Raw genomic sequence first — 15,775 nt, 5'->3', positions numbered from 1 at the left:
AAAAACACATATTACTTGTTAGTATTTTTATTTGTCCTTCTTGTGAGTCACATACCAGCTCTGAGTTACAAGAGTCACACCTTCTCGTGCACCTTTTATAGAAAGAAACCAATGCACAGTAATTGTATCAAAGCACAAACAAGGAAAAAGAGCAATTGTCCACCCAAATCCCACATTTTAAGGCGTGGCACATAGGCACTGCAAGAGAATAACCCTTGGCTGCTACATGGCAAGTGACACCGAGCAGTGAAGGTCACTTTGGGGTCTATTTTTTCGTTTGAGTTTACAAGCTTTCAGACTCGCCTTTCAGGAGAAATTACAGAGTTACATTAAAAGGTTTGGAAATCCCGGCTCCGGTACAAGAACCAGCCGAGGCCAGGTGGGTTTAAATGCCAGACTCCTGCCTGCAGAACAAAAGTATTGTAACCTCTGCGATAATGTCGGGGGCAACCTTATCGCCCCCTCCAAGCCCCTGAGAGGAGGGTGCAGCCTGCTCTGCTCCCGGGGAACGAGGGACGGGACAAGATGCCTTGAGATGCGACAGGGTTTTTGTGTTGGGCATTAGGAGGAATTTCTCCAAGGAGGGTGATCAGAGGTTGGAATGGGCTGCCCAGAGAGGCGCTGGAGTCACTCGCTGTCCCTGAACGGGTTTAAGGAAAGACTGGACGCGGCACTCAGTGCCACGGGTCGGTCATAAACTGGGCTCGCTGATCTCAGAGGTCTTGTCCAACATAGTTGGTTCTGTGATTTTGCGATAAGCGGCGCCAGACGGCTGGGACCCTTACACTGGGGTACACTAACACCCCTAGGCCAGGGGCGATGGCAGCGTTCCCACCCCACAGCGAGCCCCTCACCGGCTCACACACTCACCTTTCATCCCCTCTTTTTGCTGAGCGGGGCAGTCGCTCCGGCCGGTGTCCAGGCCTGGCCCCGGCTGTGGAGCTCAGCCCGGAGCTGTGTTTTAAACGCAAAGTGCGGTGTATTTTAAACGCCAAGCGCGGGGTGTTTTACAGGCAATGTGCAGTGTGCTTTAAACGCGAAACGCGGCGTATTTTGCTCGCTCTGTGCGCGGTGTGTTCGGAGGAGCGCGGCGGCCGCGGGGCCCCCCGCGAACCGGACCCCGTGAGGGGCGAACGGGCCCGCGTGAGGGGCGCGCGGGGCCCGCGCGCGGCGTGCGGCCGGCGGGGGAAGGCGCGAGGGGCGCGCGGAGCCCGCGCGGCGCCTGACGGACGGGACGGGACGGCGCGAGGCGGCGGCGGGTAAATGGGCTCCGCTAAACCGCCCGGCGCCCCCCGCCCGCTCCGCCCCGCGACCCCGCGGCCGTTGGGGCGGCAGGGAGGCAGGGAGGGAGCGAGGGAGGGAACCCGCCAAAGCCCCGGCCCGAGCCCCGCCGGCGCTCGCCCGGCAGCGGGAGGCGGGAGGAGGGGCGCGGCGCCGGGAGCTGATTGGCTGCCGCACCCGCCCCACCCGCCCGCGGCGGCTCCGCGCGTTGAATTCAAATCGGCACCGGGAGCAGCCCCGCGCTTCGGCCGAGCCGGGTGGCGGCGGTGGCAGCGCCGTTCCTGGGGGCCGCCGGCGCTCCCGGACCGTGGGGTGCGCGGCGGGATCTCCAGGGAGCGGGAGGGCCCCGGGGCAGCGAGCCCCCCCGTGTTTAAAGGCGCCGCCGGCACGGCCGATGGGCGGTGCCGGGCCGCGGCGGGCGGGGCGGGGCGGGGCCGGGGCCGTTGGGCGGCGGGCGCGCGCGGGCCGGGCCGGGAGGCGGGAGGCGGCGGGACGAGCCCGGCGGCCGCGGAGGGCGGCGGGAACCGGCCCGTCACGGGGGCCCGCAGCCAGTGCCTCCCTCCGTCCTCCCGCCCTGCAGAGCCGGCGGGACCTGCGATGCGGAGCGGCGCGGCGGGAACGGCGGGTGTCGCCTCCTGAGGCGGCGGGAGAATGCGGCCGGCGGGCGGGGAGATGGGGGCCGGCGACAAGGTAATTCCTCCGGTGGGCGAGAGCAGCCGAGCCCCGGAGCTGCCGCTTCCCGCGGGGCGGTGACAGCCCCGCCGCCCGCGGGGAGTGAAACCGCTTCGATCGGAGCGATCGCGGGTAGAAACCGCGGGATGGCAGAAACCGAGCGCGTTCTACCTTGGCTTTAATTTCTGTCCTCAGCTAAATTCCTGAAACTTCATCCACGGCGTCCGCAAAGAACACTTCTTCTTCCTGCCTCTCCTTTCCTCTATATTTCTCTTTTTTCCCTTAGCAGAAGGAGCGGGTGCGGTGATGTTTGACGCGGGTCTGTCTCGACATTGCGGGTGCAGTGACAGGGAGGTGCCATTGGAGCAGGGCCCCGCGGGGCTGCGGCGGCCGCGCCGGGCCCGCCGCCCTCAGAGCCGCGGGCGCCTCAGCCCGAGCGGCTCCGGGACCCCCACGGTCCCCAGCGCTCCGAGCGCGCATGCGCGGGGCCGCGGCGCCAAAAGGGAGGGGTGGAATCCGAGGGGAGCGGCGGGGAAGAGCATCGGTCCCAGAGCCTGCCCTTCCCTCACCTTCCCTGCTTCATCCTCCCCTGTGCCATCTCGGCAAGCCCCGCCACCACCTTCCACCCCTCACTCCGCTCCGAAGCGCGTTGGGAGCCTGTTAAAGTTCACTGTAAAAGTCCAGAGCTTGTTAGCCAACACTTCTGTGACTACTAACTACCGCGCTGGTGGCCGCAGCGATTATGTGATTAAGGCGAATATATGATAAAGGATAATCGATAGGATACCATTTTTATATGATAAAAGAGTTCCCTGACATGTAGGCTGGTGTCTGTTTAGCTCAACAAGGATTTGTAAGCAACATCACGCCCGCTCCCGGGTCGTGACATGTTCCAGCCATTATTTAGAGCTCTCTGCTGTGCATTAATGTATGTTCTGACTGTATTCATCTCAGAGGAAGGAAAAGGAAATTTAGCCGAGGAATAAATGCCACGGGACCCGAGCCTGAAGCTACAGGCACAGAAATGGTTTCAGGGAAGGGACTCATTGGTTCAGGGTAGGACTGGAACCCTTGACTCAGAGTTAGCCAAAAAATGCAATGGAGCTCTACCCCCTTTGGCTGTTATTGATAAATGGATCATGGGTTTTAACCCGGGTTTTAACACCACCGTTGTTCTTTTTCTTGCTATGTAGGAAAATGAGCATTCTGAGCCATGCAAAACCGTACTGAAAACCCCTCTGAAACAAGCGGCTACCTCGCAGTTGGTACTGACAGAGAGACAGCCTGACTGCCAACCTCTAACCACACCCCCCAAACCCAAGGAAACCCCTCCGGCAGATCCATGGACACCTACGTCCAACCTGAAAATGCTGATCAGTGCAGCCAGTCCTGAGATCAGGAGCAGAGAACAGAGGAGGCAACTGTCAGACAGTTCAAGTGAGGTCCTACAGACAAAACACTGTTTGCAGGTATGTTGGAAAGTCGTCTGTATTTATTGTTTTCTTTTTGGTTTAAAGTTAGCTGAAAGCTGTTGATTCAGTATAAACATTATACATTGACATAGCACACCTTATTTTTTAAGTTTTGATTTTGGAGCATTTACCAAATATCAATAAGGATATTGACTAGCTACATGGAACAGGTAACATTCTGGTTTTATTTCACAGCTGCTGAGGACAAAAGAAGAACACTGGCCCTTTGACATTGCTCACTACAATCCTGTTAAATATCTATACTTACATATTGTCAAGAATCCTCACAGTCTGTTTTCCTTTTCCCCACGTAGGAGCACATATTGGGGGATGAATATGAAAAATCTCAGCCGAGTCGGAAAGAGAAAAGTCTGGGATTACTGTGCCATAAATTCTTAGCTCGATATCCTGATTACCCCAGCCCTTCACAGAAAAGTTACATTTGCCTTGATGAAGTCACTGAAGAGCTACGTAAGTTGGTGCTCATCCTTTAAAATATTTCTCCATGCAAATTTGCCAATCATGTGGCATTTTTGTTAGTACAGTTTTGCTCCGCACAATTTTGGATGCTTACTCTGTTCTCAGATTTATTTAAAGCCAGTTTTAAACTCCTAATTCCTAGAGCAATTCTTTTAAAATGCTGATGTTTCCTCATTGAACTAAACTGAGAAACTCTGAATTCTGTTTCATATTGAACATCTGAATTGCTGCTGATACCACAAATAACCAGCTGCAGGTTTTTGGATTCAGAGATGATACCTAAGATTAGAGGTTAGATTTTTGCAGCACGAACTAGCATTTCTCAAACTAAGCCCTCAGCTTCCTGTCCAGTCATGACATCAAAGCAAGAAACTGCTTCCTGTTCTTGATGATAACTCAACTTTCTCATTTATATACTATTATAATATACTATAAAAATAGACTATTTTTATGTTGCACCAATGATTTCTGCAGAGTTAGTGTTTCTAACATCAAATTGAAGCTTTTTTAAATCGAGAGGTTTTCGAGTTAGAGTATTCTACAGCTTATATATGGATAATGGTTATAAAAAATGGAAAGCTGTATGATGTACATTTTTTAATACTTTGTACAAAAGGACGTATTTTCTAGGAAATGTCTGGTCAAAACCAAGAGTTGATCAGACAAATGAGAAAAGAGGAGTGTGCTAATAAAATAGCATGTAAAAAGAAGGTATAAACCAGTTTCCTACAATGGATTTCCAAGGTTACTTAAGGACAGAATCTAAAATCAATGCAGTGAATAATGAAAAATGCTCTGTTTTTCCTAAAGCTGCATTGAAACCCACATAATGGCTCTTCTGGCTTACAGTAAGTTTTATTTCTAAGGAATGCTGAAAGCCAGGTATAACTCTGGAACAGCAAAGTCTTTCCATATAGGAAGCAAGATTTGTTTTCCTTGCTGGCATGACCAGTGAGGGCTATTTTCAGTTTGTGATACGGGACTGACAAACACGATTTAGAGGAGCATTAGGAGGAAGGAGAGCAGTGTGTGCTGCAGGTAACGCGTGCCACGCCTTTCCCTGGCAGACGTGGAGCGGCGGCGCATCTACGACATCGTGAACGTGCTGGAGAGCCTGCACATGGTGAGCCGCCTGGCCAGGAACAGATACGTGTGGCACGGGCGCCACAACCTGCCCCAGACCCTGCAGGCCCTCAGGAAGGTGGGCGAGGACAACAAATACACACAGCAAATCCAGACCATCAAGAGGAGAGAGTACGAGCACGAATTCGAGCCCGGCGGGGAAAGGAATGAAGAAATGGCAAGTTCTTTTGGCTCAAGTGAGCAGTCAGAAATGTCTTTTGTCGAGCTCCCAGGAGTGGAATTTCGTGCTGGTAATAATTCTCTATAATGCCAAGAATAATATGTACTTAAAATGATAAGTTTCTAGGAACTTGGAAAAAAAATTAGTCTTCCAAAGGCACCACAACTTTGTGGTGAGAAAAAGTGCTCTGCACTCTTTCACTTGTCTTATTTGTTCAGTTCTTGTAATCTGTTTTTACATCAGGTGAAACTATCAAATACACCAACATATCATCCAATTGCCATTACCACTGAATTGTTAAGGAAACCAGAAGTTACTACCAAGTTTTATAGAAACTTGAAGCATAAATGACTCAATTTGTTTCATTAATTAAGCTTTGATTCCTGGAAGAAATTTTGATCAAGGGTTAAGCATCTTTAAGAGTACAAGTTGTCAGACAATGGGAAATGTGTATGTGGGATACATCACCCTCTTTTCTTTGTAGTTAGACCTGGTATCCATGAATCATCTGGTTCTTGTCATGTAGAAACATGATTCTGGAGCCAGCATTGGCCCTGCCTAGTCCCTGTGTTATTCTTACAATTACCACTGACAAATTTCTTCAGTGTTTTATGTTTGTAGCTGGGGTGTCACTGAATACTTTAATCCTTTCTCCTGTCTGCTGCAGCATCAGTGAACGGCAGGAAATACAAGTCCTTACGAGTGATGAGTCAGAAATTTGTGATGCTGTTCCTTGTATCAACACCTCAAGTAGTGAGCCTTGAAGTTGCTGCTAAAATCCTGATTGGAGAAGATCAGTTAGAAGACTTAGATAAAAGCAAGTTTAAAAGTAAGTACAGCAGCAAGTGTAAGCTGGATCAATTATCCCTGTACTACTTCATATGATGAAAAAATACTGTCTCATTTTTCCTCCCACAAATATTTACTTGAGCCTCCACAAACTCACTAAACACCTTGTGCAGTTTATAATTTTCGATGGTCATTGATACATAATCCCCACCGAGAGGAAAAGTCCATTAAATCCTCCCTCCTGAAGTAATGTCACAAGGCTCCATATTGGTAACAATTTATCTTTCCTCAAGCAGCCTGTCCAAGTTTTCAGCATCATTTCACCCGAGATGTCCCAGAATCATGCAAAATCTGTGTTGTGGCCACGTAACTAACTTTGTAGAAATCTAAAGAAATTCTGTAAATGTCCTGTGACCAATTTGCATGTCAGAGGAAGTGAAACCCTGTGCTCCAACTGCCAATGATTTCTTCATTCTTTTTACTCTTCTCTCAGTTCCCTGCACACTTCCTCCTCTTCCTCTCCATTCAAATGAAATGGTATTTCTAGATCTAGGGCAGTAGACACACAAAAATTAAAAATGTGCTGCTTTTGAGGGATAGGTGTGGGTTTCATTGAAAAATAGACTCTTCCTTGATTCTCAGATTCCTTTGCTTGCTTGGATTATTTTTGGTTTTGTTTGTTTGTGGAATTGTGTCTATGCAAATGCTGATCCTTGCTGGTTTCAGTTCATGATTTCCTTTCCACTGCCTCACAGCAACACAGAGAGGGTGGGTGGCTACTCAGCAGGGTTTTTTCCTTGCTTTTATTCTATAAAAAAGTGCCTGTCTCACAATAAAAGCACTTTCAGGGCGTTCCATCTGTCTACCTGCATTTCAAGTACCAATCCCATGTATTACCACATTCTTGATTATGAAGCCAAACAATTCCCTGACCGAAGCACGTTCACCTTGCTCTGGAACTCAGCTGTAGTTTGACTTCTACCTGACACTTTTCCCTAATGGCTCAGCCTAGAGCCAGGGAAGCCATGCAGGATGATGATCCTGTTGGGTTTCAGTGTCTCACTTCTCTCCAGTTCCCACACTTGCCATTGCATGTGTGTACCTGCCTTTTAATCTATTTATATTTACTAGGGGATTTGTGTAGGCTTGATCATTGCTCAGAAATGAACTTGTCTTGAAAACATCCCTTTTTTCATATTTAGCATAATAAACTTTGCAGTGCCTTCTAGATTTGTATCTATGTCATTCTATTTTACATGTAAACTTTGTATCACAATGTTATTTCATTCTATAAAGACCTGTTCCAAAAAATAGTTCTTCTAATCTTTTCAAAGCTTTTTTCTTTTAGCTGATTAAAGGGTGTTAATTTCTTTATGTAATACATGCTAACTTGTTAATTGCAATTGCTATACTTTACATTTATTTTTTTATTATTTCAGCCAAAATTAGAAGACTTTATGACATAGCAAATGTTCTCAGCAGCCTTAAACTTATCAAAAAAGTTCACGTTACAGAGGAGAGAGGCAGAAAACCAGCATTCAAGTGGACAGGACCTGAGGTCCTGCCAAATACTCAGGGTAGGTCTATGTGTCATTTCCTTTTGTTCTGCTGATGACATTGATTGTCCTTTTGTTTTCTCTACTACAATTTTTTGACCAAAAGACAGAATAACTACGCAGAAAGTCTTTTACTAGTCACATCACTGTCCTTAACTGCACAGCAACCAATATTTACTTGCACACAGTGGATATTCACCTACTGAGATTGTTGAATTTCCATGTTTGCTGCTGCTGCTACTTCCAGAATTACAAGCCAGGCTCAAATAATTGCTTTTAATGACTGAATCTGCATATGATACCTATATTTTTTTCTGCTTTTCAGATACAAAACTTGAAGCAACTTCTACAACCTGTGCCCCACCTATTTCAGAATCCATCCCTTCCAAAGAGCAGTGCTCAAAAGCCCTTTTTCCTTCAAAAGGAAAGCAAAACTTCACTCGGCATTCATCTCTAATTAAATTAGTTAAGAGCATAGAGAACGACAGAAGGAAGATCCAGTCTGCTCCAACCAGCCCAGTTAAAACAAGTGCCAGTAAGCATCTTGTCCTAACTTTTCTTTTAGAAACTTGTTTTTCTTTGTTTTTAAGCCAGATGTGGTTTTGCATTAAATATCTGGGCTTGCCCTCCTCTCACAGGACATGCAAATGCGTGGGTGGTGCCTCCTTTCAAAAGATACATCTTAAAAACTCTAAAAAAATATAGAAATGGCTACAAACCTTCTCTTTGTCTAGAATTACTGTATCTCTGAATGTTGAGTCTTCTCTGAACCTGCTTTGCTGTAGAAACTCTGCTTTGGATCATATTATTTAAACAGTTCTGTATTCCACAAAATGGCCAGAAAATGACCTGTCAATGTTCATGTTCTTGCTGGGTTCCTCTCTGGGGCCTTTAAAATTGGTTTGATGTAAGCTGACATCAAATCAAATCCAGGCTAAGTTTGAGGATAAGTTGTCTCATGAAATGTGTATGTTACATTACATAATGCAGTCTCCTCAGGTTAAAGTTGAATTTGAACTTCTGAATTTGATGTACTCACAGTTTTGATTTGTTCTCCTCCAACCAGGTACCTATCAAAGTTTACCAGTTTTCCCCAATGCAATATCTGAGTTTCCAGCCATCACTAAACAGCAGCTGGAAGGACAATCCAAGTAAGTTTGCACAAGTTTAAAGGTGAGAACAAGTTCAAGTCATGCTCAGTTTGAGTGGGGCAATAGCCTGCAAAAATCAGTAACCCTGAGTACTACAGGCTAGTTTTGAATTGATTTTCTCTTTAGTGGATCGAGAAGTACAAGCTCATGTTAAGTCTTTGCCCTACAGAAGATAATTTGTCAGAACATTCATTTCTGCATGATGGAATTAACACACATTTGGGGTTTTTTTGTTTGTTTTTTGCTGAAGGACGGCAGAAGAGACACAAATGAAATGTGCCCTGTCCTCGCCCGAGGCTGTCCCCAAGGCTGAAGCCTGCCAGCAGCCAGCTCTGAGCCAGCCCCTGGGCGTGTGCCCTGCCAGCCACAGCTCGGTGTCCCCCGTGATCCTCCCTCACCCTCAGTCTGGGGTTTCTTATGCCATCTGCCTGCACCCTTCCCAGGCCCACACGGTGACCACCTACAGCCCAGGCTTCATGCTGCAGCCCCTGCCGTGTGCCAGCAGCACTGGGGCCAAGAGCAGCAACTCCAAAGGCTTAAATAAAGTAACCACTGAGGAAGGGGACGCTCACAGAGGTGCTGATGAGCCTGCAAAAGCCTTGGCAGCTGAAGAAAGAGCTGAAACGAAATCAGAAACTTCATCTCAGCGGGGCCTTAAAAGATCACAAGCATTACCAGAGAATAATTTAATTAAAAGGCGTAAAAGTGATGAGGAAAGCCTTGATACTTCTTTGGTAAGTTAAATTAATTTTAAAATACCATTTTATGGCTTAGTGATGTTGCCACCTACTCATTTTCCAAGTGATGTAGGAGCCTGCCAGTGAGTGTAGGTGTTTTAAATAACATCAGGCTTGAAGAGAGGGTGTCCATTTGCTGTGCCTGCTGATGTTTGAGGGGCTGGGGTTCGTACCTAAGAAGACAAAGTGTACAGGTGCAGTGAAAATAAAACAACTTACAAAACATTACATCAAAACTTACCTATTTATACGTGATTCTGGACTAGGTCAGGTTGAGAGCGAGGTTGGAAGCAGGAGATCTTCCAGGACCCTTGAAATCCAGGGTTCTGGAAATTTGCTGGCATCCATTCTTTGCTGTAGAGGTGTTAGGAGGGAAAGTGGATATGTAAAAGTCACTGGACAGGGAACATCCCAAAATCCTGATACCTTCTACACATTTCCACCAGTGTTGGGTTGTTGTAGGCATAATAGAACAGCACATAAAGAGAGTGAGAGGTTCAGATAAACTTGGTGTATATGGAGAGACTGGGGCTGAAGTGCTTTCTGCTCCTCAGTTGCTGATTGTGTTAGCATCTCTGTGAATGATAAATCTGCTGTAAATTTGGCTTGCCACAACAGTCACCACATGTAATGGGTGTGCTGTGGCAGCACATGGTGTCCAACATGCACTGGCTGGGAAGAAACAAGAGGTGCTGACATGGACCTGGCCCTCCTAGTGACCAGAAATTGTTACAGCACAAACTCGGGACTGAGGAGGAAGTAAAAAGCTTGCTCTCCAATTTTACAGAATGTATAAATATCGTTGTAGGGCTCTAACTGACATTGTCAAGTCTTACAACACCTGCCTTTCTTTTTGTATGTACTTTTTTCAAAGGGAGAAGGCACTAAGAATGAAAAGCCACCTTCCAACAGCTCACAAACTGATCATGAAATGGACAGTGTCCAGGAAGAGAGACAGAAGGAAACCAAAACAGCAGATCAGAACATGGCAAGCTGCTGTGACCAATGTACAAAGGAAAATATTCCAGAAGATGAAGATAAAATAAAAACAAAACCAGACATACCCGTGGCATTTGCCATTCCTGCTCCTGAGGTAAGATTTGTCTTGCCATTCCCTGGGAAAACACTAGTTGGAGTCTCTGCAAAAGAAACAAAACTATAATGAGCTACACCTACCAAGGCTGTCTTTGGTTGAATTTTTTTGAGTTTTAGTATGCTTTTAAAAGCTGATTTTGTAGGAATGTAGGGTTTCTGTTTCTGCAGTGAGTACACAAATAGGACATAAAGAGGCTGTTAGGCCTCCGTTGGAACCAAGGTCACACTAAGGAGCTGAGGGCTTTGAAACTTGGAAACACAATCACATCCAACTCTCTTCCTCTAAAATTCATCATTCTGCAGTTAAGACATGGCTGTGGAGCAGCTGAATAAAGAAGAGTTCTGTTGACAAAAACACAAGGTGTAAATGCAAAAGTTTTGTCTTCCAATTTGTTTTATGAAAAACACAATCCAAGGATGAGGTGATGTGATGGTTTACTGGCTCCAGGATGTTTCTTCTGGAAAAATAGTATTCAGTATCAGGGTTTCTTTTCCATCTGGTCAAATTGCACTGTGTTAATCCCAGGTGGATTTCCAGTTCCCCACCACTAGTATCAACTGGAAACGGAGCCAGCTGACTTCTGTGTGGTTTTAATTGCAAGAGCATGTCCTTGAGTCTGTGTTCCAGGCATGGGATATGGCATCCTGGGCACAGGGAGGATAAGGAATGGGAACAAGGCAGGGGAGGGTTGCATTTGGGGTCTGTATATTCCATGTTTGGGCTGAAGCTGTGCTGTCTCTGTTCCTCAGACTTTTTTCCCCTCTGGCTATCTGATTCCTCTGACTCACTGCACCCATGGCAACAAGGCCGAGTGCTCCAGTAAGGAGAAGGCTGGGCTGTGCTCTGTGCAGCACACAGCCTACAGCTCTCCCATCACTGGTGAGTGCCAGGCAAACACCACCGCGGCTGGCTCAAAGGGACCGCTTTGTCTAATTCTTCCTTTCACCACTTGGTGTTTCTGTTGCAGGTGTCATTCCAGTGCCAGCCTCAGAGCTGAAAACAGTCAACATCCCTGCTTTCCACATCACCCCCCTCAACATAATGCTGTCACCCAATTCCATAGCTGCTGCCCCTGTCCTGAGCAACTCGTGCCTCACTTCGAGCAGCGCCAGCCCTGCCCCAAATCCAAGCTCTTCAGCTCTCAACTTCATGCTGCAGCACATAGGACTGATCCCTGCTGGTGTGCAAGTGGCTGCCAATCCTGTCCTGCAGCACGTGCCCGTCTCCTCCCAGTCAGAAAATGTCAACCCCAGCTCAGGGAGCACGAGTGTGCAAGAGGGGAAGGTGAGTGAAAAGAAAGGGCGGCTCCACCACGGTGGGCTGAGTGGGGAGTGCGGTGCAGTGATTCCCTCACAGCGGGTAAAATTGGTAAATCGACATTTCTTTCTGATCTTTAGAAATCAGCACTGCCCAAAGAGAGCTAGCAGTGAAGGCCCAGCCTAAGTACAGTAGAAATGAGAGGTTAGCAAGGAACATAAGTGACTTATTTGTGGTGGAAGTGGAGCCAGCTGGAAGATGACGGGATGTGAAGAGACCACTGTTTTAGAGGGAGGATTTTACATAGATCTGAGACTGTGCTTATTAACAAATTGTCCCTTTGTTACTTTATCTTTCCTTCTTGTTACTTCACTAATCTCCCCTGAAGTCCTTGTGTTTAATTATAGCTTTTCTTTTAACAGGGTAGGACTGTACAGGATTTTAAATACCTTTTTCCCACAGAAAGTTTGTCTGTATATTTTATGTAATACTGTATTGCCTACTATCTGTTTGTGTTAAAAAAGAAGGGGATTAGAGAAACTTGATGTATTTATATATATATCAAGGAATGCAGGTATATCCTTCTCAGTAAAATTTAAGTTTTTAAATTTCAAGGAAAAAAAAAAAAAGAGTTTGCTAACATCTTGCAGAAACTTAGAAGTAGAATTTAATTTTTATTACTCCATAAATGAAAGTAACTTTGTCTTTTCCCTTCAGCCTTGTGCTCCAAAGGAACCTCAGGAGCCTCAGGCAGTTACAGAACACTTTTTCCGCACACCAGGAGGGCCAAACACAGAACCTTCACTATCTGCAAACTCAGATGGTACCCAGAGAACCTCCCAAGGAACTCTCTGTATTCCTCAACGAAAACTTGAAGTTTCAGAAGACTAATTTTGGATAGGGAATTGCTGACTATGTTAGCAGGGAAAATTCCTGCTAACACACTGCACACCGTGTCTGACATTGTGTGATGGACAATGGCTTGGACATGGATTTGCCAAGACCTCAATGCTGGAATAGCCTTAATTCATGCTTTACAAAATAAAACTGACTCTTAAGGAGAAAGTTAATGCCTAATGCATTTTTCCAAGAAGCTTACCTGAAGTATTTTGACAACAAAGTTATGTATCTAGTGGGGTTTTTTTTCTAAGTGTGTGTTGATTTTGTCTATGCAAAGTAAGCTGAAATTGTACAGAAAGGTACAGTCTATCAGTCAGTACATATTTTGCACCAAAAAAAAAGTACTGTGAGTGTGTAAATATTTTACGTCTTAGCAAAAAGGCCATAGTTAAAATGTTTTGCTTCTGTGTTTAATAATGCTCTTTTGTAAAGTTAGGAAGAAGCACCAAAAAAAACCCCCAAATTTTCTTAATCGATTTTTATATAAGTTAAGAATTATTTATACTGTATTTTTAAATCGATTTGTTGAGATTAAACTTACATAAAACTCTACACTGACGTTTTCTGTTTGATCAGATTAAATTATCTAAGCTATACATTGCATATTCACTGGCATCTTTTCATTCAAGGGTTCCTGTGTTCTGAAGGAAGGGGGAAAATGGTATTTTGTGAAAAAGTGAATTAAGTAACTCAGTGTACCTTCTGAATTCTTATCAGTACATATTAAAACTCCTAAAAACAGGTTAGAACAAACCAGTTAGGAACTAAGATATCACCTTGGAGAACTCAGGAACGTGTGTCCAAATGTCACAGAAATTTCAACCCACTTGAATTTCAATATGGGCAGCAGTGTCTCATACACTGAAGGAAGAAAGATGAAGACTCCTCAAATACAGTTCACACTCGGATAACAAGTAGTAGCTAACAAATTAAATAAAAGTACAATGTATCTGCCTTCCCAGCTGGAATGTGCCTGGGATAAGAGAAACAGTAGCAACGCCCAAGATTCAAGCTTGGACTGCATTAAAAAAATATAATTAAAACAGCTACCACAGTAAAAGAAACTCATCTGCTCTTTGGTAGTGCAAAGTTGTAATACAAAATACACCTGACAGAATAGGATGATGATTGAACTATTCCTTAATGAGGGGAAGAACAATAACAGCTGGGAGAGGGAAGAATTCTCACTAGAGCACTGAGTAGATTTTCCCTTTCCAAAGAAATAAATGATCTTCCTTACACCTGCTATCAGTTTCATTCTGGAATATAAAGGCAAAGGCTTTAGAAACTTGGATTACTCAGTGGAAACAAACTACACTCCTCTCATTTTTGAGCACCACAGCTGACAAACAAAGAAACTGCAGTAATGAGGCTTGATGCAATGGTCTCACACATGGTGCTGGGAAAGCTGAGCACGTATTGTGACCTGCTGCCCAGTGTCCCTTGGCTCCTGACACACTGCACTTGCTTTTCCACGAGCTCTTCTCCTCCTTGTGCTGGTTTTGCAGGATGAAAAGCTGCTCCTTCCTCAGCTCCAAGGGTCTCTGCCTTTGTCTCTGCCAGCCCAGCTCCCTGCTCTTCCCACCTGCCTCACCTCCCCTGCAGCATGCCCTGATGTGCTCTGGGCAAGTCCCTCTGATCCCCAGGCTGCCTTTGCTTTTGAGTCTCTGCATTCCATCAGGGCAGGGTTTTAATCCCTTCCAGTGATTTATACAAAACTACATTCTCCCTCCAACTCGTGCACATGCAACTCCAGTTGCACATCTTGAGTCTTTTCCTCCAATCCCAGGTCCTGCTAAGCACAGAATTATAGGTAAACCCAACTAACCTGTACAGATCCAGCAGCTCCTTGGAGCTCTAAAGAGCCTTTCACCAATCCTTACAGGGGCACACAGCAGCACAGAAATTAGGCAGCACCCAACACCAGGAAAAGGAAAAGTTCTTCACCTGCAAAGAGAAAACACATTTTGGGGCAAAAGCTTTCTATGCAGAGTTCCCTGCAGTTGGGTATGGTGGAAATCCATCCAAGTCCATGATCTATAAAGTAGGAGTGGACATCAGTGAAGGTTCATCCCTCTCAAATGTCAGACATTTGAAGACTAATATAAGTCACCAAGAGTGCAAACACAAAGATTTTAGAAGCTTCTCAGTGCTTCCCAAGAGGGAGCTCAGGCCTGCCCCAACCCCACCTCGCTGCCCTCTTCCAATGACCCCTCCCAGCCCACACTGCACTGTCCCCTCTGCATTTGGCTTTATCTTATATGGAATATCATTAACTACCTGGGGAGAAACAACCAAGAAGGGAGGGAGTCCAGCTCCTCTGCTCAGGAAACAAACAGTCCTTCAATTTGACACCAAGGACCTGTGTCCACACTGGAAAATCCATGCCAGGCTCAACAGCAAACAGATTTAGAGGTTCCCAAGTGTTTTCTAAGCAGTCTCAGCTAAGAGACCCCCAAATCCTAGAGTCTGACGTGGATTTGGCATCCAATTTTTTAATGCTTCCATGAAAGTCCCCAAGTCGAGACTTTCACCTTGAGAGTTTAACCCCGGGGTGGGCCCTTCCATACACAGCCATGATCCTGAACAAAGTTGCTAAATTCAGGCATCTGTTCAGAAAATGAGCATTAGCTTCTAAACCTTTAAGGCCCTTAAAATAAAGCCCTCTAAAAAGGGGTTTCATGCTTTAGAGCCCACATCTCTAACACATCTACAGCCTCATCCATTTCCAAGGGGCTCAGTCAGGCGCGGCAAATAGAATTGCAATAATTACAGGCCAAATATTATACACATTAGCTACTCACCTTAATGCCTAAAAACAGCAAAAAAGGCAAGATTTGAGTTAACAGCATAATTCTCTGTGTCCTACAAGACAAACCAGTTGTATCTCTCAAACCAGGAACTGCAGAATGAAATGCTATTCAGTTTAGAACTGTTGTTTTCCTGGGGGTGCTAATCAAGTTTTAATTTATTATTAACAATTATTCTGGTAAATCACTTCTGGCAGTGTGACCATTAATAACTAGATTGCCATTTCAGGGACTGTTATTTTATGATTCACATTTAAGCAATGCAGAAGAG

The 15,775-nt window shown here is 45.7% G+C and overlaps 1 protein-coding gene and 1 long non-coding RNA gene across 3 annotated transcripts; one reads left to right on the top strand and one right to left on the bottom strand.

Moving 5' to 3' along the window:
• The first annotated feature begins 1,742 nt into the window (after nt 1–1,742).
• E2F8 (E2F transcription factor 8) lies at nt 1,743–13,267 on the top strand. Of its 2 annotated transcripts, none has more exons than XM_063397548.1 (13): nt 1,743–1,971; nt 3,147–3,422; nt 3,740–3,896; nt 4,973–5,224; nt 5,876–6,037; nt 7,437–7,574; nt 7,879–8,088; nt 8,620–8,704; nt 8,955–9,438; nt 10,316–10,534; nt 11,287–11,416; nt 11,505–11,821; nt 12,512–13,267. In XM_063397548.1, the coding sequence occupies exons 1-13, from the start codon at nt 1,933–1,935 to the stop codon at nt 12,683–12,685; spliced, it is 2,643 nt and encodes an 880-aa protein (XP_063253618.1). In that variant the 5' UTR covers nt 1,743–1,932; the 3' UTR covers nt 12,686–13,267. The 2 variants fall into 2 exon arrangements, with proteins under 2 accessions (XP_063253618.1, XP_063253617.1); XM_063397547.1 differs by having other exon boundaries at nt 4,973–5,278.
• On the bottom strand, nt 9,453–14,643 carry LOC134550768 (uncharacterized). Its single transcript, XR_010080427.1, has 3 exons — nt 14,523–14,643; nt 10,506–10,580; nt 9,453–9,795 (listed from the first exon to the last, which is right to left on the bottom strand). It is a non-coding gene; the product is annotated as an uncharacterized LOC134550768 (long non-coding RNA).
• Nucleotides 14,644–15,775: the final 1,132 nt, after the last annotated feature.

The sequence above is a fragment of the Prinia subflava genome, chromosome 5 (assembly GCF_021018805.1).
Source record: "Prinia subflava isolate CZ2003 ecotype Zambia chromosome 5, Cam_Psub_1.2, whole genome shotgun sequence".
NCBI classification, from domain to species: domain Eukaryota; kingdom Metazoa; phylum Chordata; class Aves; order Passeriformes; family Cisticolidae; genus Prinia; species Prinia subflava.
This window is presented reverse-complemented; position numbering and strand designations above follow the sequence as displayed.